This window comes from Carassius auratus, chromosome 20, assembly GCF_003368295.1.
Source record: "Carassius auratus strain Wakin chromosome 20, ASM336829v1, whole genome shotgun sequence".
NCBI lineage: Eukaryota > Metazoa > Chordata > Actinopteri > Cypriniformes > Cyprinidae > Carassius > Carassius auratus.
Genome location: NC_039262.1, coordinates 26,170,815 through 26,185,378, shown reverse-complemented (window position 1 = coordinate 26,185,378; position 14,564 = coordinate 26,170,815). Strand labels below are relative to the sequence as shown.

At 37.9% G+C, this 14,564-nt stretch overlaps 1 protein-coding gene across 1 annotated transcript in view; it reads left to right on the top strand.

Moving 5' to 3' along the window:
- Positions 1–14,564, top strand: part of rngtt (RNA guanylyltransferase and 5'-phosphatase) — a 108,667-nt gene that overhangs the window by 19,140 nt on the left and 74,963 nt on the right. The window contains exons 9-10 of the mRNA XM_026194970.1: positions 6,360–6,495; positions 9,170–9,241. Coding sequence (XP_026050755.1) covers positions 6,360–6,495; positions 9,170–9,241 — 208 coding nt within the window. The remainder of the gene's footprint in view (positions 1–6,359; positions 6,496–9,169; positions 9,242–14,564) is intronic.

The window sequence follows — 14,564 nt, the reverse complement described above, 5'->3', positions numbered from 1 at the left end:
TGGTATGCGCGCTCATAATGGACGAGACGCGCTCGTTTTTTCCAGGGCGTCCCACCACATCTGGTTAAAAACATCTCAGCTGTTCAGAATGACGCACCAGGTCATGTGACAAGAACCGACTCAATCAGCTTCCTTCAGGGTGAAATTCCCCGTTGTTATTGAAAAACTTGGTGCACACAAACACTTCTCTTCTTACATCAAGGGTTTTTTCGGAGTTGTAAATCCATTACTGAAATGTCCTTGTGGTAACGGAGATCGCAGCTGATGGATGCTTAGCAACGACAGACGCCTCAGGGGCGCAACTGCCTGAGCAGGAAAGAAGGAGAAAACAACGCGTGCACGCCTGTGTGTTTGTGTGTGTGTGTGTGCACTGGGCGCGTTAACACACGCAACCACAAGCCTACAGATATATTTAGCCGAACAAGCCAAGTGAAGCGAGTATTCAATTAAAGTACAATAGTTGTGCAAGTACAATGCTGCATCACTTGAGACTAAAACATCGACAAGCAAATGCAAGGCGCTTCCCAAAGCTGGTCACTCTATCAAGACATCGGAGAGAGTGTTTTCTACCTCGGGCTGCACAGGCTGCGCTCCAGACTAACCCCACATCATGACATGACATGCTAAATTATTTAAATAAAAATTGAAAAAAAAAATTTTGCTGCCGAAAATATTATTGAGCTAATTTTTTTTATCACGCGATTAATTTATTTATCAACTATACGTGATGTAAATAGACATCGATTGGCCAGGCGCATGCGAAAACGCCCTCACCCGCCATGATTAAAAATGCTGTGTAAAAATACTGTAAACATTGTGTCAACTTATTTTGCAAGTATGATGAACAGTGATAGATGGACGGACGCTGAAGTGCAGGCAGTTGTATCAAATGTAACACTGCCAGTTGTCTTTGGAGATTCTTACCCCTGTTTCACACCGCAAGCGTGAGCGGCGCGCAAGCAGCGCATATTTTTTTCGGCGTCCATGTTAATCAATGAGTGCATTCACACCGGGACCAGGAGCAGCGCATGAGCGTCAAGCAGGAGCGTCGCGTGAACAGCAGTGCAGCGGGGGTTTGGCGTCCGGTCTATTTTTGCTGTGCTGCTCATGCTCAATTAAAGTGAAAGCACACTTCTGATGGAAAAATAAGTATGATTTTACACAAAACTTGTTCAAAATGCACAGAATAAGCATGTCAAGAGTTTTAACAACAATGACAATGTCTACTGTTTTAACAATTATGCCAGAAAAGAAAATTAAGTATAACAAATATGTATTTACCCATTTAAACTTTTTCATTAATCGTTTTGGGTGAAAGTATGGTGTATTGTTATAAAAAACAAATGTTGAGAGAATTATACCCATTGTTTGAAATGGTGATATTTTCTGCCGAACACGCTTTGCAGCCGCTGCTGTGATGCTGTGCTTATAAGCTTCCAGTGTGAATACTTGCAAGAGTCTGCTGCTGCAGTGACGATGTAGTTGCGCTGCTCGCGCACCGCTCACGCTTGCAGTGTGAAACAGGGGTTAGTCCTCTTCATTCTTTCAATCACTTTACGTATACGTCGACATTCCCTGTCCATTATTGTGAAACCCGTGAGACACCAAAAACCACAGCTCTGATAACAGCGTCCTTCATCCTCCTGTTGTTAACATTATTCTTCTTTGTTAACGTTGTTGAATGTCGCTCACAGATGACATCACTGTCGACCAGCTTATGTCATTTACTAGTACAGACTGTCTGTGTGAATGCAACCCTTTAAATGGTACTGGGAAATAGTTTCCGGAAAATAGTCCCAGTACTTTAGTACTGTACATTTAGTTCTGGAACTGAAGCGGAGCGAAAGGCCCTATAGAGGGCCATTTAATGAAGGTCCAGGTCATTTTATGGCAGCTCTGCATGAGCTTGTCTGCTGTAATGATGTAAAGCGTTTCTCTGCGCCCCTGCTGGCTCATGTGCTCAAACGTCTGCATGAACATCATTAAACACTCGTCCATAAGACAGATCAGCTCAGAAGCACCACGGCATGTGCTCTGTCTTGGCAGAAGTGATTGAGCGGGGGTGATGTGTCATCTATAGCCGTCCAAACTCAGTTTAGAGTTGAGCAGAACAGCCACGGCTCTCCGTCACCGAGACGTTACAAACACGTGGTGATCTCTTTAACTGGAGATCTGTGCTTTGGTCACCCGGGGCTTACAGAGAATCACTGTGTGATGTGTTTGAGCGCTCTTTAATAATGACCAAATGGCAGGGAATTAAAGAAACTTACAGCAACGACGAGGACTGATGGGTTTCTTTTTTTGGTAGTTTTTTTGAGGGCTCTGATATCACACCAGTTTTCAATATGTGGTGAATTGTTGTACAGGGACCAGGTCTCACTTTTAATCAGGTGCTTATTAGCATGCCTATTATTATAATATTTTTCCAGTTTTATTAGTATTTATAAAGCGCATTTACTACATGAGCATATTCTACATGAGCATATTCTACATCCCTAATCCTCCCCAATACCTTGCTTACGATTAATAAGCACCAAATTATTAGTAGTTTATTGAGGCAAAAGTCGTAGTTGATGGTATGTTAATGGAAACAATTGGACCTTAAAATAAAGTGTGACCAAATTTAGGTCGATAAATCAATTAATCGCACGATAAAAACGATTTTCGATTTTCGCACGATTTTTTCGACCATGATTATTTATTTTTCCAATTTTCATTTAAAAAATGTAACTCGATGCAGTACGCATGCGCATTTGAAATAACGAACTTGAGCGCTGAAAAGACATGATATGTGACGGCCCTTTCATCGGTCAAAATGTTTACTTTCAGTTAACGGTTAAATGGTGAATACGAGCATCCCTAACTGGCATATAAACATAATATAACATACAAAATTAATTAATTTTAAGCCACACAAAGTCAACATGTTGATATTTCTTGCTCTGAAACTGCCAGGAAATTAAATAAAAGTTTATTGATCTTTGAAAAGGTGTACCTGCATTATTATGCCATTATCATTTTATAAGTTGAAACTGGTCTTAGAAAGACAATATTATCGTTTATCGCGATAATTTCTTGGACAATTTATCGTCCAGCAAAATTTGTTATCGTGACAGCCCTAACCTAATTTACTAACCACAGACTGTCCCTGAAATTGTGTTTTATTTATTTAAAGGGATAGTTCACCCAAAATTGTAAAATTCTGTTGTTGTTATTTTATTTTGCTGTTGTTATTTATTTAAAAACATCTATTGCTTGCTCTCATGTTTTTCCAAACCTGTTAGACAAATAAAGATATTTGTATTAACTCTGAGATAGTTCTGTCTGTCCTCCGCTGATGCTTCAAAACATTCAGTGTAGCAGTTTAGGCCAAATTTTTCTGAAGACACTCGATCGCTTTATGATGAACATATAATGGATTCATGTAGATGTGTCACACCAAGCTTGAGAGAGAGAAAAAACCTTCTGATAGTTTTCCAAATAAGTGTGAGTCATGGCAGATATGTATTATTCATGTCTTTTACGTCAGACTGGCGTTCTCACAGTTTGATGTAAACCACGTAAGGTTAGAGGTCCTTGTGAAGTTAGCAGACAGACGATGAGTTCTGGGCTTGACTGATTTTATGCTCATTGTGGGGTTATTTTGCAGCTTGGCTAATGAGTAATTAAATTTTCATCTGGAATTCTAATAATACGTTTGAATAAATTGAATAAATCATCTATATAGAATATTTAGGACTTTTCACCTGAGAAATAGTTAAGCCTCAAGACTTTTCTGGCATCAGTTATCCTGTCAGTTAAAAGAGTTTGTTGATATCCAGCCTTAGCTAATTTGGCTGTCAGTTCCTTAAATACTCAAATTGTGTTGAACAGACTTTTTTGACTCTTTACTCCAGTTGACTTGTTTTCCGTCGTTCTTATAAATGCTGTTCTGTTCACACCAAGCACAGTGACATGAGCTCGCTGTTCAGTTTCTGATTGTTTGTGTGTAGTTAAGCGTGAAGTCGTAACATTTTAACGCTGCTTCGTTTCAGACTGTACAAGGTTGGCACTGCAATGGTAGGTTAACGCTGCAAAAGTCCTCCAGAGCAGCGTTTCATAACCCTGCTTTTAGATTACATGTGTGAAATAAGTTCATTTTCAATTCATTATCAACATTATTGTGTGACTCTCTGAAATTCATGTCATGCCATTTCTCTGGCTCTCTGGTCCCATTGATAGTATTAGAGGAAAAAAATTATAGGACGTCATCGTAATGTCTTCTGGCCCAGGTATATTTTATAAATCTGTTTCATTACAAATATATATTTTGTGACCCTGTAATAATTAATGTAGTGAAAGCTGTGTTATAACGTGATATGACTGGTGTGATGTCTTGTTTGAAGTTGGTCACTTGTCTTGAATCAAAGCTGTTTCCTTTGCAAAAGAGCTTTGCGTTTAGTGAGCTAGGAAACTAAATAAACTCAAATCAATATTTTGTATCTAGTTATTCACTTAAGTGCCAAGTAGCTGTTTATTAAGCAGGATAATGTTGATTTACTTGTTACTTTGCTTCACTGTGGGGTCTTGATCAACCTCTAGGGGTTTATTTTGCAATTAAAAACTGGCCTGATGTTCATTATCCCTCACTTCTACAAAACCAGTCTGAGGTCTCTGGAGTATAATTGACGCAATAGCCAAAAGTACTGTACATTGTAGATTTTCTTTTATGCCAAAAATCATTATATTATATAGTAAAGATCATGTTCCATGAAGATATTTTGTAAATGTCCTACAGTAAATAAATTAAAACTGTATTTTTGATTAGTAATATGCTTTGCTAAGAACTAAATTTGGACAACTTTAAAGGTGATTTTCTCAATATGTGCTCCCTCAGAATCCAGATTTTCAAATGGTTGTATCTCGGCCAAATATTGTCCTCCGAACAATATGGAAACCATGTGGAAATTATTCCTTTTTGGCATTGCTTGAAAAACCACCTCATGCAAACATTTTATTTTTTGCCACATATGGGCGTTTTTGTGAAATTGACGCATTTCCGCAAGGCATATTTTTTAATTTGCAATTTCAATTTACACCATTTGAAGGCTAATGGAAATGCTACTACTGAAAATCTTTCCCTCGGCTGTATCTCTCAAATCATATTCCCGGATATTTGTATTTGGTGCGTTGTTGTGTCTAATAGCCATTTTTTTATATTTTATTATTAAATAAATGTTAAATATTTCTGAATCTCCGAAAGCAGAGATTTTAGAGGTCTGTAGTTTCGGAACAATATGTGACTGGGATATACCACTATATTGCATTAAATATTGAAGACACCTTTATATACATCTAAAAGGCCAGTAGTGCATAATGACGTGGAAGGACACACCTTCCACAAGTGCATGCATCCATAATAAAACGTGTCTCATATGGCTCCTGGGGTGAATTAAGTAAATTTTCCAAATTCCGTGATTTCAATAGGAATCCATGCACTGAGGGCTTTAGCTTGAGGTTGAATGATTTTGTGTTTCGACATGCAAATTTGATGCATTAACAGATATCTGCTGGTTTGAATATGACTTCTGTGATAGCTGTGAGCTCTGAGCAGAAGAGTATTCTTCAAAAAACATTAAAAATGTTACTGGCAGTTCTTACGAGGTGTTTTAAAATGGTTTTCATATCTATATCTGAATTATATCGTATCGACCGAAATTAAGAAATATATCGTGATCTAGATTTTGCCCATATCGCCCAGCCCTAGGTCAAGCCTCCATTTGAGCCTATGGAAACTTTGGAAGTAAGGGTTTCGTGGTACAAAGCTCTTAACTGCAGCTTCATCCAAGCGCTGGTGATGTTCACGCTCTATCGGTACATCCGTCATGCATTCAGTTTGCTCTGGATGGATTTAAAGGTATTTTACATCCTGATGCAGCTTATATTCCTCTCTCTGTCAGCCGCCAGCTCTCTCAGATCCCTCTTTTGCTTGGTGTCCTGTTTGTAGAGTAACTTGCGAAAGTTTGGGAACCTTTTGAACTGGAGGAAGATTTTTCTTATTTTGTTTTGGTGGTCTTTGTTAGGATCCTCAAGGGCTCCATAATATACTCTCTATGCCAACCCTTTTATGTAATCTCAATATGAAATTTGACTTGTACATTAAATCTTGCCCAGTTTTTAACAAAATGATTAATACAAAGTCACAAAAAAAGTCAACAAAAAGTACCATGCAATCAATTTTTGCCACCGTTATAAATTTACAGTTATGCAAGCTTTAACAAGGACAGTCAAAAGCAGGAACACACAGGCCTATATGTGTATATTTGGGGTAGGGGTAAATTAAACTCAGTCATCTCAATGCGTCTCTTGTGTTTTTACAGGTACATGATGTTGATAGATGGAAAAGATGACGTCTATATGATTGACAGAGACAATTCGGTCTTTCACATTGCCAGCCTGGAGTTTCCTTTCCGGAAGGATCTTCGCGTCCACCTTTCCAACACTCTTCTGGATGGGGTGAGTTATTGCACGGATTGAAAGTCTGTTAATCAGGTTTGAGAGAGAATGGATGTGCTCTAGTCCTACATTTAATGGATGCTCACAGGTTTGGTCAATAATAAGGCGGTTTTGTGAGCTAATGTATCTTTCTTACTTGTTAAAGAGGATCTTGCTCACAACATCACGGGTTGAAATGCACAATCAGAAAGGCTGGGGTCCTCAATTAAAGGTCCAGGTTTTACTTTAATTTGAGTTGTGCTGTTACACTTCATTTAAAAAATGGTTGTGATTGTGATTGAAATGATGCCATGAAGGAATCGCTATTGCAGTTAAAAGTAGAAATGTTATCATCCAATTTCATTAATGAGTGCCTATAAGTGGGTTAAACAGTAATTTTAATGTATATTGCCATTTATAAGTTTGGGGTCTGTAAGAACTTCTCCTTTTTTTTATTATTATTTTCCTCAGGATACAGAAAAAAAAGGGAATTTCATTCAAAATTATACAGAGCCTAAACATTTAAATGGTAGTGTATAATATAAAAACTTTATAAATGACTACATAGAAATAGTTTTTGTTTACAAAGGACTGATCACATGTTACAGTAGATGTAGTTAGGTCTGTGTGTATATTTGGACCTAGGCACAATTTATATTATTTTAGCTGCTGACCAAAACATTTTCAAGTTAAAGTTATATAATGAATACAAGCTTAAAGTGCGCTCTCTGAGCTTTAATTTGAGAGTATTTAACATCAAAATTGGGGGAAATGTTAAAGAATTACAGCTCTTTAATATGTGCTTCCCCATTTTTCAAGGGACCTTAAGTAAATGCAAAGCTGATTCAAAAGCCACTTCATGGACAGATGTGGGCTATTCCTTCATTATTTCTACATCAATTAAGCAGGTTAAAGGTCTGGAGCTGATTCTAAGTGTGCCATTGGCATTTGGAAGCTGTTGCTGTGAACCACATCATGCAGTCAAAGTATCTCTTCATACAAGTGAAACAGACAACTGTTAGTCTTCAAAAACTAAACAAATCCATCAGAGAAATGGCCAAATCAACAGTTTGGTACATTATGAGAGGAAAAGAGCGTACTGGTGAGCACATCAACAAGCAAAGAGTGGAATAAAAGTTGAAAGAGCAGATATAATATGATGAGCATGTGGTGAGGTTGACGGATCAGCTGTGTCGTGTCCCTTTGACCTCTGACCTGCGTGTTCCCATAGAGCAGTAATGATCCGCTGTCAGGATAAATCTGTCCTCTAACGTACCGCCGAGATCAGACCCTAATCCATCCTTTTAATCATTTATGCACATATTTATTTATTATAAATAGAATAGATCTCAGAGGCCTGCTCTGTCTGACACTTTTAATTGTGCAGTTATGTCCTTTTTAATGATTTAAACCTCCACAGCAGCGAGTTTGACGTTAATCCCTCACTGAGATTTCAATCGGAGTGAAAACTGAAGGATTCAAGTTCATCCGTAATGAATTTAAAGTTAATTAAAATGAGGAGTTTAAAGTGAACCGGATTATTTTAATTATTAGATAAATCTGTGTTTAAGATCAATCTTTATTGGTGCAGGACACCCTGAGAGTAGTTTGGTAGTATATGAGATGCTGGGGTATATTTGTAGCAAAAGCCAAAAATACATTGTATGGGTCAAAATTATCGATTTTTCTTTATGCCAAAAATCATTAGATTATTAGGTAAATATCATATTCCATGTAGACATTTTGTCAATTTCTTACCATAAATATATCAAAACGTAATTTTTGATTAGTAATATTCATAGCGAAGATCTTAATTTGGACAACTTTAAAGATGATTTCCTCAATATTTAGATTTCTTTGCACCCTCAGATTCCAGATATTCAAGAAGTTGTATCTCGTGCCAAATATAGTCCTATCCTAACAAGCCACACATCAATGAAAGCTTGTTTATTCAGCTTCCAAATGTTGTAGAAATCTCAATTTTATAAATTGACACTTGAGACTGGTTTTGTGGTCCGAGGGCACACAGGAGCCAAACCCCTCTAATAACCCTGATTTTGTTGAACTGATCTGAATAGAAATGATATTTCTTGGATGTATCATTGGTGCTAACAGTGATTTCAAAACAGCAGGTGAATTATGTGTTCACCTTGAGAACAAGACGAATCTTTGAAAAACAAATTAACGTTGGTAAAATGGATACCACTGATGGATGCCCAAACACCCCTTTAGCTGCTCTGCTGTGTGACTGAACAGAAACAAGGTTATCCCTTTCATTATTAAACACAAGAGCAATCCATGTTCCCATTGGATTTATAAAGGGTTTTTTCATAAAAATCTGCTTTTGACCAGCGTGTAGGTCACAGATCAGCATTGTCTGAGTACAGCTCACAGATCAATGTTGATTTTTTTATTGATTATTTCAATTACTCTTGGCACCTTTCTGTTTAACATTTTTCTAAATCCTAAATCTTTTAATATACACGTTTAAATAAAAAAAAAAAAATACTGATTTAATTGGACTCCGTGTATTAAATGAACACTACTATTCTTTAATTTGCGTCTGTGCTTGAGCTTTCATGTTAAATATCTTGTTTAGTTTTTTTTATTGCATTGTTCCATCATGTTGGTGTTCATAGACTTGATTTATGGGCAATATATCTGCATTTCTTATCGTCGTCATCTTGTGTTTCAGGAGATGATTATCGACAAAGTGAATGGGCAGCCCGTCCCGCGATACCTCATCTATGACATCATTAAATTTAACGTGAGTGCCTTTCAGTAACAGTAACACAAACACACTCCTGTTTGAGAAATGCTTTTGGCGTTAGCACATGCTAAATGACCATGAGGTGTTTCAGCCAACATTTCAAATCATGCCATCTTTTATTACCCATCATACCTCTCCAGATCTCTACAAACATCTTTTGTGAATCACAAAAGGAAAGGTTTACTGTCAGATACTGTCGGCTCCAGAAAGAACAAAAAAGAACCATAAAAATATAATAAAAGTTACTGCCTCTCCGACTCATCTTCCCCTTCATTGCAGCTCTCAGATTTAATTCACATTCCTCTGAATATGTGGAATATAGCACATAAATCAGGTAAGAAGAAATAAGTCATATAGATCCCATTTTGCCTCCATAATTCTACATATTTCCTTGTGCAGTGAGATATTTCAGCCAAGCGCTCGGTAGCATCATCCAAAATAGAAATCAGTTGAAGTAAATTCATTTTGTATCACACTTTTTTACGGTACATTAGAAAAGATTTATATTAAGTTGGATTTTGAATCATTCACAGTAAGCAATGTGTATTAGGACAACATAAGGTCTGCATTGATTTCACATTGACTGGGTGCTAATAAATTATGTTTTTGAGTCATAATTCACATCCATCTTAGTTTTGGGGGGAAAGAGTAAATCTTTGAGTTTTCTTGCATCATTTTCTGCTTCTTGAAGTGCAGAATCCATCAAATAAATCCAGGCAATCACATGGTACACAGTCTGCGTTTGAGACGGGATGCTTGGATTTGTCTTGCTTGGTTACCAAACTGAAAGGAACATTTTTCCAGAATGCAGCTCTGATCCGTCATTTTTAAAATTGATGCCTTAGGCAAGCAGTGAATAAATATAGATGGCACAATAATTGAGGCTGTCCGATGATGTGTCGAAAGACTGATGTTCAGTTCTAGCACTTTTGCATGTGTCATCAGCGGTAGTTATTACATTTTTATTTAAAATCTGAGTATATTAGAGACTAATGCAGATATGTTTGCAGATCCTTGAGTTTGCGGTGTGTAGCTGCTCTCAGCTTTGGTAATGCGGCCTGTCCTTGTTCTGAGAGTGTTGTGAATCGATTTGTGAACTAGAAGTGACCCATGTCCCTCCACACGCTCTTATTTCTCATGTGCAACAGATTTTATATATATATATATATATGTTCAGTATGGTTTCGTTACAGCATTTGTTGTTGTAATATGATGTCATAACTTTTTTCATAAACTATTTTAAACGTACACTAAATAATTAAGATATCACTAACAGGTAACGTTAAATATAATGAAATATATTCTCTTCTCTAGGCTTTATTTCTCTAACAAATAATGAGCTGATGACTAGCCTGAGGTAAATGAAATGCTATGTGACCTTTTATTTACAAGTGGTTTTAAAGACGTCTTTGAAACACTAATTGAGCGATTACATGAAGCTTGAGATGTCCGTTCATGCTTACTTCGTGTGAAACTAGTGATAAAGAGGAAGGGATGATCATGGCATTTATTGTCTGAATTAAATGAAAAAAATTGAACGAAATGTTCAGTACACATACGTACCAAACCGAAAGACCCGGTCTGGACATTTTCAGTAAAAATACATGTACAGTTGCACCCCTAATATATATATGTATATGTGTATGTATATGGGGCAGCTGTAGCCTGTGAATCTGACTGATACATTTCTTAGGATTATTTGAAACAAAGTTCAAAGGAACAGTAGTTTTTGAAATCTTTAGTAATATTATAAATGTCTTTACTGTCACTGATCAATATAGCTTTTGAAGAGAACAGTTCCTGTAATGTGAAGAGCTTGCTTTCTTGGACCTGTATGGCATATGGTATGAAACAAAGGATTGTCTCTTTCCTCTTTCCTTGGCCAAGACGTCCTGTAGGTGCCATGAAGCCCCCTGCTGTGTTTTTGGCCTGTTGAAGGTCTGTCCTGTTGGGCTTGGCAGACACTGCCTCACCACTGCTTCCTCATGAATCAGTGTTTCTAAAATGATAGTAGCACCTCGCTTTGCTTATTCTTTAGCCTTATTGCATTTGATATCATGTTTGTTTTCATACATCTTCTCGATAGTCTTCTGTACCAGGTTACTTTGACAGAACTGGCAGATCTGACTGTCTCAATGACTCTTTTCTGAAACGTAGTGTGCTGCTTCCCTAGACGGCATTTTAAGGCTTCGGGATCATGTGACACAAAGTTAAGCTGCCTTCTGAGTAGGGGTGTTTTCTCCCAGGAGTTAAATTTAAATGAGAAAATAATTGACACTATGAAAAACAAATATAAAAAATAAGAAATCAAATAGTGTGTAAAGTAGTCATTTTTCAACAGCAGTCTGCATTCTCATTGAGGTCCTGCAACTGAAATGACTTAATGACGCTTACACTCAGCTGTGATTGGCTCTCAGTGGAGTAATGGCTGCCATGATCTTGTTTGCTAATGCTCCGTAAATCATCCTGAATGGGTCAAACTGAACACATCTTTGGAAATGAATAGAAAACTTAAAACACTCGGAAATTACTGCTTTCAGTCACCACTGAATCGAAATATTAATTGAAAAGGATGCAAAAGCAGTGGAATACTAAACGTCTCAAGACTCATTAAAACACTTTTATATTTTTGAAGGATAAGACCATTACTGTTTAAAATACTCTTTTTATTATCCAGTCTTTCCCTGTGATGGCGAATCATCATTTGTAGCAGCCGTTACTCTAGTCTCTTAAGAAAACAGTGTATCATCTCACCCTTAAGGAATCATTAAAATATGGTAATTTGGTACTGTGGTGCTTAAAATTAGCACAGTTGAGGATGACTGTGCATCACAAGAGGATCGTTTTGAAATAGTCATTTGTTATCAGTCTCTGATTTTAATCAGTTTCATGCCGCCTTCTCAGAAAGTTTGATAGTGATTCTATACTTGAACGTTTGAATAAATAGGAAATATTGGAATAGAGAAAATAACAAACCAACAAAAAACAAAAGTAACATTTTACAGCTTTTGAAAACAATTTGTTAATCTTAGTGCAAGTAATAATGTGTGCTCTTGCTAATGAATTTGATGGATTTGGTACAAACAATTATTGTTGCACTGGGTCACTGTTGGAGATGGGAAAATTCCAGATGTACTATTGTTCCCAATCTTTAACATAGCATCCTATTGCTGAGATCAAACTTCAGATTATAGAAAAAAAAATGCACACGTTGGTCACACAGACTGACTCTTTAATTTGATATATTTGTTAAACCTTGGTGTTACCCATGGGAGCACATACATTACATATTCTAGACTGTCTAATACAGCTTAAAAAAAAGCTGACAACTGTCCTTGCTAGCATCAGTAATGATAGCTTTGATTGATTGATTTCGAATGAAAGCAGTCAGTTGTGCGCATGTGTGATACAAAGACTATAATTTAATATATTATAAATATTTCTATTTTGACTGCTTTAGCAGTGTTCTAATTCTCAAGACCAGATACAGCCCTCTTCTGGTCTCTGTCTTGACTTGGACTAGACCTTCTTCTGGTCTTGGTTTTGAGTCTAACTCAACCCTCTTCTGGTCTCTGTCTTGACTCAGACATGACCTTCTTCTAGTCTCAAACTTGACTCTGATTTTAACCTTTTCTGGTCTCTGTCTTGACTTAGTCTTGACACTCTTCTGGTCTTGGTCTCGATTAGGACTCAACCTTCTGTTGTTCTCGGTCTTGACTCAGAATAACCTCTCTTCTGGTCTCTTTCTTGACTCAGACTTCACCCTCCTTTGGTCTTGATCTTGACTAGAACCAGACTCTCTTCTGGTTTTTGTCTTGTCTCATACCTCACCCTCTTCTGGTCTCAATCCCTTTTCTGGTCTCAGTTTTGTCCCAGACTTGACCTTCTTCTGGGATCTTTCATGACTCAGTCTTAACCCTCTTCTGGTCTTGGTCTAGGTTTCAATTAGGACTCAACCTTCCACTGTCCCTGGTCTTGACTTGGGCTCCTCCCTCTTCTGCATAAAAATAGCCACTTTATTTTTTACTAAGAACTAAAAACTAGTTTGACCAACTACCAGATAAACAAGGGGTATTTAGTCTTACTTTTCAGATTTAAATTAGGCCAATCTAACATTCTGACCAGTCTTGAACATTTAGATAACTACATTTTTTAAGACTAGTCTAAGCAGTTTATGTAACCAGCCACTGATCTTAATCTTGACTTGAGCTTGACCCTCGTCTGGTCTCTGTCTTTACTTGAACGCACCTTATTCTGGTCTTGGTTTTGACTCTGTCTTAACCCTCTTTTGCACTCTTCTTTGACCCAAACTCGACCACCTTCTAGTATTTTGTAGCTTATTCAGGCTGATGACTGTCCGGATAGATGGGAAGTCAAAATTGACATGTAATTTAAGTTACATACAGGCAAGTGTGGTGACCCATACTCAGAATTTGTGCTCTGCATTTATCCCATCCAAAGTGACCACACACACAGCAGTGAACACACACACACCGTGAACACACACCCGGAGCAGTGGGCAGCCATTTATGCTGTGGCACCCGGAGAGCAGTTGGGGGTATTGCCGGCCCAAGACTCAAACCGCCAACCTTAGGGTTAGGAGTCAAACTTTCTAACCACTAGGCCACGACTTCCCCCTCACTTTACTGTTACGTTGGCATGCCACAGTCATATCGGCCTGCAGCCCAATACTGGTTGCCCACTGAAGCTAAGCAGGGTTGAGCCTGGTCAGTACCTGGATGGGAGTTCCTGGTACAAATGTTCTGGGTAATTTCGGTGGAAATTCGTCTTAGGTTTCTGCTGGAAGAGATATTAGTAAGGCCAGCAGGGGGTGCTCACCCTGTGGTCTGTGTGGGTCCTTACGACCAATTGTGGTCATTAAAAAAAATCCCATGGCACTTCTTGTAAGGAGTAGGGGTGTAACCCTGGTGTCCTGGCCAAATTACCCCACTGTCCTTTGTCAGTTATGGCCTCCTAATTATCCCCAACCTCTCGATTGGCCCTATGACTCTTTCTCCTCTCCACCTGTACCTGGTGTGTGGTGAGTGCACTGGCATTGTTGTCCTGTGGCTGCCGGCGCGTCATCCGGGTGGATGCTACACACTGGTGGTGGTTGAGTGAGACACCCACACATGATTGTAAAGCACTTTGGGTGTACAACAATACACAATAAAGCGCTATATAAATGCATCATTCATTCATTCATATCTCAACCAACCACAGTTTGATTTTTGACTTTTAGGGATGGATTAATCTGATATTATGCAATAACTGACGGATGTGTACCAATGACTTAATATAATATAATAAACTGATGATT